Below are 13,093 nucleotides of genomic sequence, written 5' to 3'. Positions count from 1 at the left end.
AAATTAAAGGCCATAAAAAGTCTTATTTTTACTTATGAAAGGTCTGAAATTTTCGATGGCAATTTGACTTAGACATATCTAAATGTTTTCCAAATTAAAACTATCTAATTAGCGTACTTTTTTTTAAATTATTCGTTCTTTGTTTATTTGCTCATTCATGTGACATTTCGCGTCACATTCGCGCCAGCATTACGTCTGTCTCCTGCTCGCGAAACAGCAGGAGAGGAGAAGAAAGCTGGTTAATTTCAGTTAAATTGTAAGTTCATTCTTTATGTGCGTAAGTGGTGTGCGATGTGTATTGTATATTATGATATTGTAATCATTGTTTTACTTTAAAGGGTTAGTTCACCCAAAAATGAAAATTAAGTCATTAATTACTCACCCCCATGCTGTACCAACCCCGTAAGACCTTCGTTCATCTTCGGAACACAAATGAAGATATTTTTGATTAAATCTGAGAGGTGGATCACTGCTACATAGGCTGCCAGAGGGAATGAAACTTGACGGCCCAGAAAGTCATTAAAGAAAATGTTTAAATATTCCATGTGCCTACAGTGGCTCAACTATAAGTTTATCAAGCGACGAGAATACTTTTTTTCCGAAAAAAAAACATAATAACGACTTTATTCGACTATTCCTTTTCATTCCTTGTGGGCCTGAGACGAGAGTTCAAGAGATTTCCACGACGCATGCGCGAGAACTGAACAAGAAGTATTAGAAGAAGAACGTTCTCTTCTCAGTTCTCGCGCATGCGTCGTGGAAATCTCTTGAACTCTCGTCTCAGGCCCACAAGGAATGAAAAGGAATAGTCGAATAAAGTCGTTATTATGTTTTTTTTTCGGAAAAAAAGTATTCTCGTCGCTTGATAAACTTATAGTTGAGCCACTGTAGGCACATGGAATATTTAAACATTTTCTTTAATGACTTTCTGGGCCGTCAAGTTTCATTCCCTCTGGCAGCCTATGTAGCAGTGATCCAGCTCTCAGATTTAATCAAAAATATCTTCATTTGTGTTCCGAAGATGAACGAAGGTCTTACGGGGTTGGTACAGCATGGGGGTGAGTAATTAATGACTTAATTTTCATTTTTGGGTGAACTAACCCTTTAATGTTAACTATGTACGAGGGCGCACTGCGAGCTGACATCGCATTTGTCTCTCATGCTTGATTTCACTGTGTGATATGTCAGTGCAGTTATAGGTATGTTCCCTTATAGACGTAGGGCCTATAAAGTTTTTGTATTTTATATATCATATGTTGTTATCATACAATATAACATCAGCAAGAGGGCTGTTTTCCCTTGCACAATAGCAAATATGATATTTATTTTATATAACAGTTAAATTAACATTGTGAGTTACGTTTTATGAACAATATTGTCAATATTGTTTGTTTTCCCTTTATTTCGCTGACGAGAATTTCAAAATGAAACCATAGCAGAGTCTCAATGCAACAACAGCGATGATTTATTGACTGAAATCCGCGTTTTTTTACAGTCTATGGTTTTGAGCGAATCATTTTAACGATTCAATGAACAATCACTTGCACTTCTTGAATGAATCGGCCGTTTGAACAAATCGGTTGAATGAATGACTCCCTGAGACGTGGACTTGCCCCCGCCAACTGGCGGTATTAGTTTCCCATTTAAAGTACCTTGTAATTAAAAATGTTACAATTAGAAATCAGTTCATCATATTTAAATATTGAATTAAGAATTGAAGAATTGAAAGAATTTAATATATCATAGCTCTATTAATGCAATTGTAAATGTGTAAATATAGTGTAAATATATTAATGCCAGTTCTGATGCTGCTTCTGTGTCTCCTCTGCACTGCAAAGATGGATTTTGATTTAATGATTTAATTTAACTGGTAACAGAGGTATTGTGTTATTATTCTAATATAATTTAATTTGAATGTTAGAATTTGACATAAAAGGTGATGCATAGCTCTAAGTAAAAAAAAAAGTCCATATATGGGTGAAAATGCCCCTGGAACTCAATTTAAGGTTGCAAATATTGGCCTTTAATTAAAAAATGTTAATTTCTTTCACTGCTGTGAACTGACATCTGCATAGAATATGAAAAATATGAATATCTTTGTGAGTCAGCTGTCAACAACAGGCTTAAACCAGCCATGGTACACAAACATAATCAGTAAAATATCATCTAATTATCATCAACGAAACTTTGAAAATATTGAGACATATTTTTGTCAATATTGCACGCCCCCTAATGTACGGTATTAATTTTGATTTCTTCAGGTCTTAAAAAGGTCTTAAAAAGCCTTAAATTTGACCTTATAAAGTGTGCAGATACCCTGTATATTGAGTTGTTGCCATTCTTATTTTTTATTTGCTCTTTTTTAATTACTGAGTGTTTACTAGTCTTTAATAATGATTGAAATGTATATTATTTATACTAGTTATTTTTCTATGGTAGCCTATTTTTAAACCACAGGCCTTGTGTGTAAGTGTTCTTTAGCTTGTTGATTTTTGTTTATGATATTCAGCTACTATTAAATATTTTGCAATAATATTAAATGTGAAAGATATTTTAAATCTTTTTTTTATTTTATTACCTTGTTGGAATCAAAATTAGGAATCAATAAGAATCGGAATCGATAAGAATCGGAATAGTTAAAATTCAAACAAATCCCAACGAAGTGTGTAGTATCATGTGCCTGCAGTGTGTTTAACCCTATGGGGACTAAGCTCATTTTGGTCTGTTTTCTCTATTTTTACATTTGGGCTTATAAACTATATGTAATTGAGATGGAACACTATGTGTTTGGTATCTATGAATTCAGAAGACCCTAAGCTAACATAAGCACGCATGTAATATGCTTATAAAGGAAGTATGAGTGAAAATCAGGCCCACACGGAATACACGCCCTCAGACTTCCGCAGAAACCTCCGCAGATTTCCGCAGATTGTAGTAGTGCCCGACCATCATTGACAAGTAGCCTACAACTTGCGCGTGTGCGATTGTGAGGGGTAGTAGGCTGTGCTGATTGAGGTTTCATTTTTTTTTTATGAGAAAGTGAATGTTTAAAATGTCTAAAATAAAACTGAATGCGGAGGAATTAGGGAAACGTCACTTGTCTACAAAAATCACTGCACAGGACAGAGCAAAATAATTTGCGAACGCTTTTTATGAGAATGGGGGAGTTATTTTTTGTAAAGACTGTCAACACTGTGTTGATTACCTGAGGTGACAGACGGCACTGGAGCATCTCAAATCCGCTCGCCAAAAGAACAGAAAGGGAAAATGAGCGGCGTAGGTTTGTGTACTATACATACTCAAGTACGCGCTCATCTCCGCTTTCATCGTCAGATACACTCAGAAACCCGTCAAAATAAAAGTTCTATTTGCATTTGTATTGTGAACCTCAAATAAAAGTTAAGTGAATATTTTGTAATGTTTTCATTTCTAATACTCTAAGATCTTTTTAACAAATTTAAAATAGTTCCACAGATTTTTCCAAAAATGCAACAACAAAAAAAGCTAAAAAAAGTCATATATATATATATATATTGCTATAAACAATAATATATTTTATTGTATATATATATATATATATATATATATATATATATATACACAATTATTAAAACCATTCCGCATAATTCTGCAGATTTTTCCAAAAATTCAGCACAGAAATCACAAACAAAGTCCGCAGATTGCGTGTGGCCCTGGTGAAAATGTACAATAAACTAGAGAATTTCAAAAACGGAAATTCGATTTTTGGCATTTATTTCTGAAAATCACACAATAGTGAACAGTTTTTGAACAAAAATATATTTGTCAAAGCCTTTGCTTGACAGACATGTGTAATTGTTATATAAAATGAGTAAAGAACAATGAAAAATGTTACTTTATTTACAAATAGTCCCAGGCGTTTTTCTTAGGAATGCTTAGAATTTTCTAAGCAATGCTTTCTCCTCGTCACTCTCCAGTAATTGTTCCAGAGCTTGTTCCACCGTAAATCGTTTACTGCTAGCCATCATAAAAGTGCTAAAACAATAAATAATGCTATAATTGAATGTGTGTGTGTATATATATATATATATATATATATATATTATAATTGTTCGGTATCTCTCTCATATCTCTGTGCGCTCTTTTGGGCGGTACCGCCCAATCCGTCCCCAGAGGGTTAAGGGAGTGTAATGTGTGTGTGTGTGTGTGTCGCCCCCTGCAGGTCTGCTGAAGGTCATGTCGTCTGTGCTCCAGCTGGGGAACATGTCCTTCAAGAAGGAGCGGCACTCGGACCAGGCCTCCATGCCTGATGATACAGGTGATCGTCACACACACACACGTCTGGTTTAGCACTAACTCAGTGGTTTCACATGGTCTCTGGAAGGTCAAAAATGGTCATTAGATGGTTAATTAGCTCAACCTCCAGCGAATAGCAGGCCAAGGTTGATCTAGTAGAGTTATGCTATTATAGTCTTTAATAAAGTTTCGAATTAGTTTTTATTTTGATCATTTTAAGTCTTTAGATTGTATCTCTAATCGACTCTACCTTTACGTCTTCAGCGCTCAGAAGGTGTCAGAATCTTGTTGTGTGTTTTTGTAGTTTAAATGTATTTGCAGTTAGTTCCCAAGGCATCATTTCTCTTTTTTAATAAAAAGTTGTGTACAGTACATTTATTTTGTCATTTTAGTGAAGTTAGAGTTTTATTCGTTTAGATATTCGTTTTTATTTTTGTATTTTTACTATTTTATTTTTGGTCTTTATTAATATTTTGAATTAATGATTATTTTTATATTTTACACAAATAAATGAATAGTTGTAGTTTTTGTTAATAATAATAACAGCACTGCCTGGTAGATCATGTTAGTCAAGCAGGTTACAGAAGGTAACCCAGTAACCGACTGTCATCAGATTGAATATCTCTAATCGTCTCTCTCTCCGCTTCTCCAGCCGCGCAGAAGGTGTGTCATTTGATGGGCATGAACGTGACCGATTTCACGCGCGCCATCCTCTCGCCCCGGATCAAAGTGGGCCGTGATTACGTGCAGAAGGCCCAGACGCAGGAGCAGGCTGAGTTCGCGGTGGAGGCTCTGGCCAAAGCCACGTACGAGAGGATGTTTCGCTGGCTGGTGATGCGCATCAACAAAGCCCTGGATAAGACCAAGCGTCAGGGCGCCTCCTTCATCGGCATCCTGGACATCGCCGGCTTCGAGATCTTCGACGTACGGATTGATTGTTCATGTTAGATTTTATATTAAAGGTGCAGTGTGTAATCTTTAGCGGCATCTAGTGGTGAGGTTGCAAATTGCACCCAACAGAAGTTACGGTGGCCGACAGGAAGTGATGTCGTCGTCTGAGACAGCAGAGAGTAGCCAGTTTAGCAATGAGGTTTCTTTACAAAGATAAATTAAGAAATTAGGCTTACTTAATAATTCTGTAAAACGATGTTATTGCGAATATTATTGTTACTTGTTCATCATTGTGTCAGTATTCGCTGACTTTAGCTAGATCTTTTGCACGAAGAACAGAATAGTGGCGAAACGCGTTTGTCCGTTCAGGGCCACTGTAGAAACATGTCGATTCAAGGAGAATCGGTGTGTAGAGAGAAACTGCTTAATATAAGGTAATAAAAACATAACGGTTCATTATGTAAGGTCTTTATACTATACTTAAAACATAGTTATGTATATGATATTGCTATACATAACTATCAACATATATTCTATCAACAGATATAAATATTACACAATGCACCTTTAAAGATGACATCTTAAAACCTGAAGAAAAACATATCGTTTAGCTTTTCGTATTCATATTTCTTTAACATATACATAAGAAAATGGGTCTAAAAATACACACATTTTGTAAATGAAGTCACATCATATGTCAGCCTTAAATGAAAAAAAAACATTCAAACATGGTTTTCTCATAAAGGAATTTAACATTTTCCTATAAATGTATCTGGTTATGATTGTTATGAATGAATTAAACTATTCAATTTATCATTATTAAAATGAAAATAATTTAAATAACTTTAAATTTATATTGTGGCCTAAGAGTTCATACACCTAAAAATGTGATGTAATTTCCTTCTCAAAGGTTTACATGTAATTACACACGTAATTAATTTAGCAGATGCTTTTATCCATAGCGGCTCACGAATGAGGAATAGAACAAAGCAATGTATCTCGTCTACAGTGGGATTAACCATCATTCCTGTGTGTGTGTGTGTGTGTGTGTGTGTGTGTGTGTGTGTGTGTGTGTGTTCGTCTCCGCAGCTGAACTCGTTCGAGCAGATGTGCATTAACTACACCAACGAGAAGCTCCAGCAGCTGTTCAACCACACAATGTTCATCCTGGAGCAGGAGGAGTACCAGCGCGAGGGCATCGAGTGGAGCTTCATCGACTTCGGCCTCGACCTGCAGCCCTGCATCGACCTCATCGAGAAACCCGTGAGTGTCTCTCAACCAATCACACGCCTCCTAGAACAGTCACCTGACATCTAATGGGGCTGTTTCCATGTTTAAGATTAGGAAACTTGGGAATCTAGATGCCTGTTAGTGTCTCTGCACCAATCACACGACTCCTAGAACGATCACATGACTTTCAATAGACCTGTTTTTTATTGGGAATCGAACTTGGAAAGCCATTACTTTAAAAATACTGAATGCTAGTTTGATTTCCATGATGTCCTCGTTATCTTCTGTTGATGAAGATAGACGGGTAGTAGGTGGTTTTACTTGGTTTTAGCAGGTCAGAAATGGCCTTTAGCTGCTCCACGGTGATTAGCTGGACTACCAGCCAATGGAGCCAGGGTTTACCTGGTAGATCATCTTAGAAAAACTGTTTAGAGCAGGAAAACCACAACCGTTATTATTTCTCAATGGCTCCACCAATCATGTGACTTCTAAAACGATCACGTGACCTTTAATAGAGCTATTTTCATCATCCCAAAACTTGGGATCCATTATTTTAAAAGTCCTGAAATCATTTGCATTATGTCTTTATGATTTTCTGTTGATGTAGGTAGAAAGTTGGTTTTACATGGTTTCCAAAAGGACAAAAATGAAAATGAAAGCATTTTGAGAGGTGTTTTTACAGTTCAGAGCCACCGTACAAGCGAACGCCAAAATCCAGAACTGTTCAGGGTCAATTGATTCACGGGAATTGGTGGTCTCCTTTTTAATATCTGGCTCCAGTATTGTCCACTGACATCCTGAAGTAAACTTTGAATCGCTCGGGATAATCCCCGCAGCTCCTTGATAATGAGGTGGAATTCGCAATCTCAGGATTGGATGGACCCAACATTTCCTTTCTTTTCTCTTTTTAAGAAGAGAGAGGACAACAAAATCATCCTCACTGCTTGAAGACTCCATTTTGTATTGTTTAGCAAATTTTTTCCCAAACAAATTAATTAATACGCATCGGACTCAGTGTGCAAGGTTCTACGAATTTTTAGGATGACGAATAGAATAAAATTTTGGACCTTTATTATTTGTTAACATCTTGACCAATCACGCGACTCTTAGAATGATCACGTGACCTTTACTGGAGCTGTTTTCATGTGTGGATAGATATTATTCAGATCCAGATGTTTACCATTTACAATTGGGATTCGAGAACTTGGATATCCGTTATTTTAAAAACACTAAATCCTGAATGATGTCCTAATGATCTTCTGTTGCTTCTTTCTGTGAGTGTAACCCCGTGTTGCGTGTTTTCCAGACGAGTCCTCCAGGAATCCTGGCTCTGCTGGACGAGGAGTGCTGGTTCCCCAAAGCCACGGACAAGAGCTTCGTGGAGAAAGTCCTGCAGGAACAGGGGACGCATCCCAAATTCCACAAACCCAAGAAACTGAAGGACGAGGCCGATTTCTGCATCATCCACTACGCTGGAAAGGTGCTGATGTTCTCACCGGCTGATCCCATGTGCGGTTTCAAGCGCGATCGGGAACATTAACCGTCTGTGATTGTGTTTCTCAGGTGGACTACAAGGCGGACGAGTGGCTGATGAAGAACATGGACCCGCTGAACGATAACGTGGCCACGCTTCTCAATCAGTCCACAGACAAGTTCGTTTCAGAGCTGTGGAAGGACGGTGAGTCGATAATCACATTCAATACGCTCTTCAATGAGTGTTAGAGGATTAATTCACTTCAGTTAGTTCAAAATTTCCTGATAATTTACTCAGACCCACGTCATCCAGGATGTTCATGTCTTTGTTTCTTCAGTCGAAAAGAAAAGAAGGTTTTTGAGGAAAACATTCTAGGATTTCAATGGGTTTCAAACTCGGCTTCAAAGTCTCGACACGATCCCAGCTGAGGAATAAGAGTCTTATCTAGACTAACCATCAGCCATTTTATAAAAAATAAATAAACCTTTATATACTTTTTAACCACAAATGCTCCTCTTCCACTAGCTGTGATGAGCCACACATTACGTAACCACATTGAAAGGTCACGCATGTTTCCGTGTTCCAACTACAAAATCGTCCGACATCATTGTTTTACCTTTTATTTTATTTATTTTTTGAAAACGGCGTTTGACTTGATCTTTGCATGTTGGCTTTGTAAACTCTAGGTCGGTTCTTCCGCCTACGTCACGCGTGACCTTTCAGCGTGATTACGTAATGTGTGGCGCATCACAGCTAGTGCAAGACGAGCATTTGTGGTTAAAAAGTATATAAATGTTTATTTTTGTTTATAAAATGGCAAATGTTTTGTCTAGATAAGACCCTTATTCCTCGGCTGGGATCGTGTCGAGACTTTGAAGCTGCACTGAAACTGACATTAGGACCTTCAAACTGTTGGACCCCATTGAAGTCACTATATGGAGAAAAATCCAGTAATGTTTTCCTCAAAAACCTTGACAATGTTGACGTGAAGGCGAACAGTGAATGATGCTTTTAGATCTGGCCACCTTTTACATGGCAAAATCGGTGGAACTCACTGGATTTGTTCTCTTCTGCTCGTATCGTCTGGTGTTTGTTCCTCTGTTTTCATCCATTCATCCGTGCGTGCCTTTTTTCTTGTCCTCCTGGACCTCTGTACACACCGTCTCCCGTCTGTCCGTCTCTCAGAGGTCCAGAACTGTCAGAGAGCTTATTTCTATAAGCGTTTTCCATTCCTTCATTTAGAGCCAGGTGACGTCTCTTGATTTTTCTCTCTCTCCCGTGACTTTCTTTTCCTCTTCCATCCATCCATCAGCTGTCCTGTGTGACTGTGTTTCTCCAAGGTGTTGATAATGTTTTTTTTCTCTGATATTTCTGCTGTCTCTCCTCTCTGTGTAATAGTGTGCTTTGGCGCCCCCGCTGTTGGTCTGTGGTACTGCAGAAATGGGTATAAACTGCATGGGTTTGGTTCTGTTCTCACTCGTGAAACATGACCACAGTATGCAGTTACACACACACACAGACACACACACACACACACACACACACACACACACACACACACATACGGGGTTCAAAAATTCACTTCAGCCAAACCTGACAATGGTGGGTTTATAAAAAATTTGGAAACTCATTTTTGCTTTGATAGACAATATAATTATTCTGTTAAATAATAAATATTTAGCTGTTTTTCCACTTCTACATTACTTATGTCAGTATTATAAACTAGCCTGACTCACAAAAACATGTAATGTCATGTCCAATGCAAAAAATGCAAGTTTTCTGCTTAATATATTTGCTTCAAATAGAAAACAAATGGAGACTGTATCAAATAATTACTTTTCATTTCTTATGTTTTCCATCTAAACAGAATTTAAAAACACAAGACATTCCTGCCCGTGTAATTTGATTTTAATTCATTTGTTTTGCTCTTGATTAAAAAAAAAAAGTACCAGACTGTCATTCCTACATTGTCAAATTTAAACCATGTACTGCTTATTAAAAAGCAGTACATGAAACATTTCAGCGAACTGAAAACATTTGTTTTACTTGCACTTTTTTGTGCTCGTTGAGCCTCATTCATGAAACACGAGGAGAATGAATTGTTCGTAATTGTTCTGAAGTTTGTGTCATTCAGTTCAACTGGTGTTTTCATGAACGAGGTTAGTGTTTATTTTGGACCCATGAACACACACACACACACACACACACACACACACACACACACACACACACACACACACACACACACACACACACACACGTACGTACGTGTCACCTGCACTGCATTGAGTTGGATCCATTTTCCTGTGTGTGTTTCCCCTCCACTCTTCACCAGCATCGTGTGTCTCTGTGGTTTTGTCACCAGTGCTGACGTGTGTTTGACCCACTGAACCGTGGGAAGTTTTCACATCATCATGACCCGACTGCATGCTGGAGATGAAGCGTTGTGCAGCGCAGTGACCCTGTCTCTCTCTCCCTCTCTCTCTCGTCTCAGTGGACCGTATCGTGGGCCTGGATAAAGTGGCCGGGATGTCGGAGCTGCCGGGAGCGTTTAAGACCCGTAAGGGAATGTTCCGGACGGTCGGGCAGCTCTATAAGGAGCAACTGTCCAAACTCATGGCCACCCTCAGAAACACCAACCCCAACTTCGTCCGCTGCATCATTCCCAACCACGAGAAAAAGGTACGAAAAGATTGTGAACAAAGATGATTATTTAAATGTTCCGTGCAAGGAGCTTAACCCTTTCACACGTAAGTTTAAAATATTCTAACTGACCCCCCAGCGTGAGTTTTTCAAGGCGACCGTTATTTAGAACTTGTCACAATGAATGATGATCTGCTTTTATGTCATTTTCCCTTTTTTATTAAAAATATTCACAAATGTATTAGCTATAGCATGAAACACTGATATTCCGATTGTCAAAGATGTGCAAGTGGATGTGTTTTGTTGTTTAAACACCTTTATAACGATCGCGTTAGTTGATCTGTATGCGCGATGGGCGGCGCCATGTTAGTTTGTTTCACAGTTCAGAGAATCGGATCTGTTGGATTTACACGTCAATTCCTCCACTTCTCACGAAATGCATGAAAGTAAGTGGCCGGTGAACTGGGAGAAGAATAGGGTCAAATGTAAAGCTACTTACACAATGTGTATCTGATATGAATAAAACCTGTCGTCTTATTATAATGTAAAGGATTATTATTGCCGCTTCCATAGACATCAGTGTGTATGTTACAAACTCAAAATTATTGTTTTGCTAGTACTTGTAAATGTCTGAAACCTAAAATAAACATTATGTGGTTGAAAACACTCAATAGTTGTGATACATGACAGCACTGAGTGGGTCCTTCTCTGGCTCAACGCCAGCAAACGTGCGAAAGCACGTTTGAATTTAGCAGTTGATCACGTGATGCACTGACCGTTCTAATCACACCGGTGTGATCGTACGCTCCAGGGACCAGCCAAGACTGATCACACCGGTGTGATTGTACGTGTGAAAGGGTTAAAGTGTTTGAAATACTTGAATTTAAGTCCTGGAAAACAGCCATACTTATAAATAGGTACTTGAAAAGTGCTTGAATTATTGAAAAACAATTTAATCTTATCGATAAAACAATCTTTTCACACAAAATTAACGCTGTAGCCTGTCTGATATAGATATAGAGCCATTCTCCATGGCTATGACCGTAATATTCCTTAAATCCAAGTATATGATACAGCTTTCATTTTATTAGGTCAAGCATATATTCATGAGAAAAAAAAATCAGTTTGAAAAAGACAAGCAATGTCATAGTATCCTTTCAATGTTTAAAGTTACCACAGTCATTGCATTTGCTGCACTTAGTTTGTACCGTTTTGTTTTATTGTTTTTTTATTTATTTATCTATTTACCTTTTCTTTTTAGGGTAATAAAGATATTGTTTGATTAGTGAGATCTCTGATTATAGTCCTTAAAAACCAAAAAGGTAGTGCTTGACTGTCTTTGGTTCACTGCAGGTTTAAGGAGAAAATACTCAGCAATTGTGTGACTTATGAATTTACACATGGTCTGTCAACACATAGACATATAAACAACATTTAAAAGCTGGATTTTCACCACAGGGAACTTTAACAATAAAATAGCAGAATGTCTAATAAAGCTGTTCTCGAGTATGATACAGTGACTGACTACATGTTAACCAGAAGTCCAAAAAGTTGCTAGATTAGTCGGTAGGCGCTTTTGGGTTTAAAAAGGCGCTAAATCTAACGGCAAAGTCGGTGCCTTCAAGTTGGCAACACCGGCTTGTGGACCAACTAAGTACTGCAAAAAAGTACTATTACGTCAACTACTTTGCTTTAGTGTATGCATAACTGAAGTGTTTAGGCTTAATGTGTCCCGAATTAATCGTAAACGTGTCTGTTTTGTGTCTCAGGCGGGTAAGCTGGACCCTCACCTGGTTCTGGATCAGCTGCGGTGTAACGGTGTGCTGGAGGGCATCCGAATCTGCAGACAGGGATTCCCCAACCGCATCGTCTTCCAGGAGTTCAGACAGAGGTATCTGTATATGTAGCATCTGTTACAAACTAAATCTAGCTGAATTAGTTCTTACTAATTGAACTCAAGAACAAGACCTGATTTTGTTTTTTCACTGGTGTTAATGGTGGTTTGTGTTTTTTCACTCAGGTATGAAATCCTCACGCCCAACGCCATTCCCAAGGGCTTCATGGACGGCAAACAGGCTTGTGTGCTGATGGTGAGACCAATTTTGTAATTGAAATAAACCTTTTTAAAGGCGTCCGGTGTGACTCTTAGCACATGGTTTCTGAAACTGTGGTTTGCAAACCCCTGGTGGTAGGGGAGGGAACTGCATGGAGTTAGTGGAAAGTGAATTAATCAAAACTTAAAAATGTAAAATGAATAAATTGTTTTTAAATATAAGCTCTTTATCCATGTCTCAGATCAAAGCGCTGGAGCTGGATCCAAACCTGTACCGGATCGGACAGAGCAAGGTGTTTTTCCGTGCTGGAGTCCTGGCTCACCTTGAGGAAGAGCGAGACATGAAGATCACCGACGTCATCATCAACTTCCAGGCCTGGTGCCGTGGATACGTCGCCCGCAAGTGAGCCTTGCGACACACATAATACTGCTTAGTTAGATGAAACTTGTTTTACACAATATTTACTCAAAAATGAAAACAAAACAAGTGCTCAATCCAATGACAAAATGATTGGCTGATTAGTTTT

The 13,093-nt window shown here is 38.2% G+C and overlaps 1 protein-coding gene across 3 annotated transcripts in view; it reads left to right on the top strand.

The window, feature by feature from the left end:
• The window catches only part of myh9b (myosin, heavy chain 9b, non-muscle), a 67,546-nt gene that overhangs the window by 27,465 nt on the left and 26,988 nt on the right, over nt 1-13,093 (top strand). For all 3 annotated transcript variants that reach the window (XM_077202117.1, XM_077202116.1, XM_077202115.1), the window contains 9 exons: nt 4,202-4,297; nt 4,928-5,199; nt 6,256-6,429; nt 7,703-7,876; nt 7,960-8,074; nt 10,365-10,552; nt 12,283-12,404; nt 12,534-12,603; nt 12,809-12,969. In XM_077202117.1, the coding sequence (XP_077058232.1) occupies nt 4,202-4,297; nt 4,928-5,199; nt 6,256-6,429; nt 7,703-7,876; nt 7,960-8,074; nt 10,365-10,552; nt 12,283-12,404; nt 12,534-12,603; nt 12,809-12,969 (1,372 nt within the window). The remainder of the gene's footprint in view (nt 1-4,201; nt 4,298-4,927; nt 5,200-6,255; nt 6,430-7,702; nt 7,877-7,959; nt 8,075-10,364; nt 10,553-12,282; nt 12,405-12,533; nt 12,604-12,808; nt 12,970-13,093) is intronic.

This window comes from Siphateles boraxobius, unplaced genomic scaffold (assembly GCF_051911475.1).
Source record: "Siphateles boraxobius isolate OS27281-9 unplaced genomic scaffold, OSU_SipBor_1 49, whole genome shotgun sequence".
NCBI lineage: Eukaryota > Metazoa > Chordata > Actinopteri > Cypriniformes > Leuciscidae > Siphateles > Siphateles boraxobius.
Note: the sequence above shows the minus strand (reverse complement) of the source record. Positions and strands in the feature narration are given on the sequence as shown.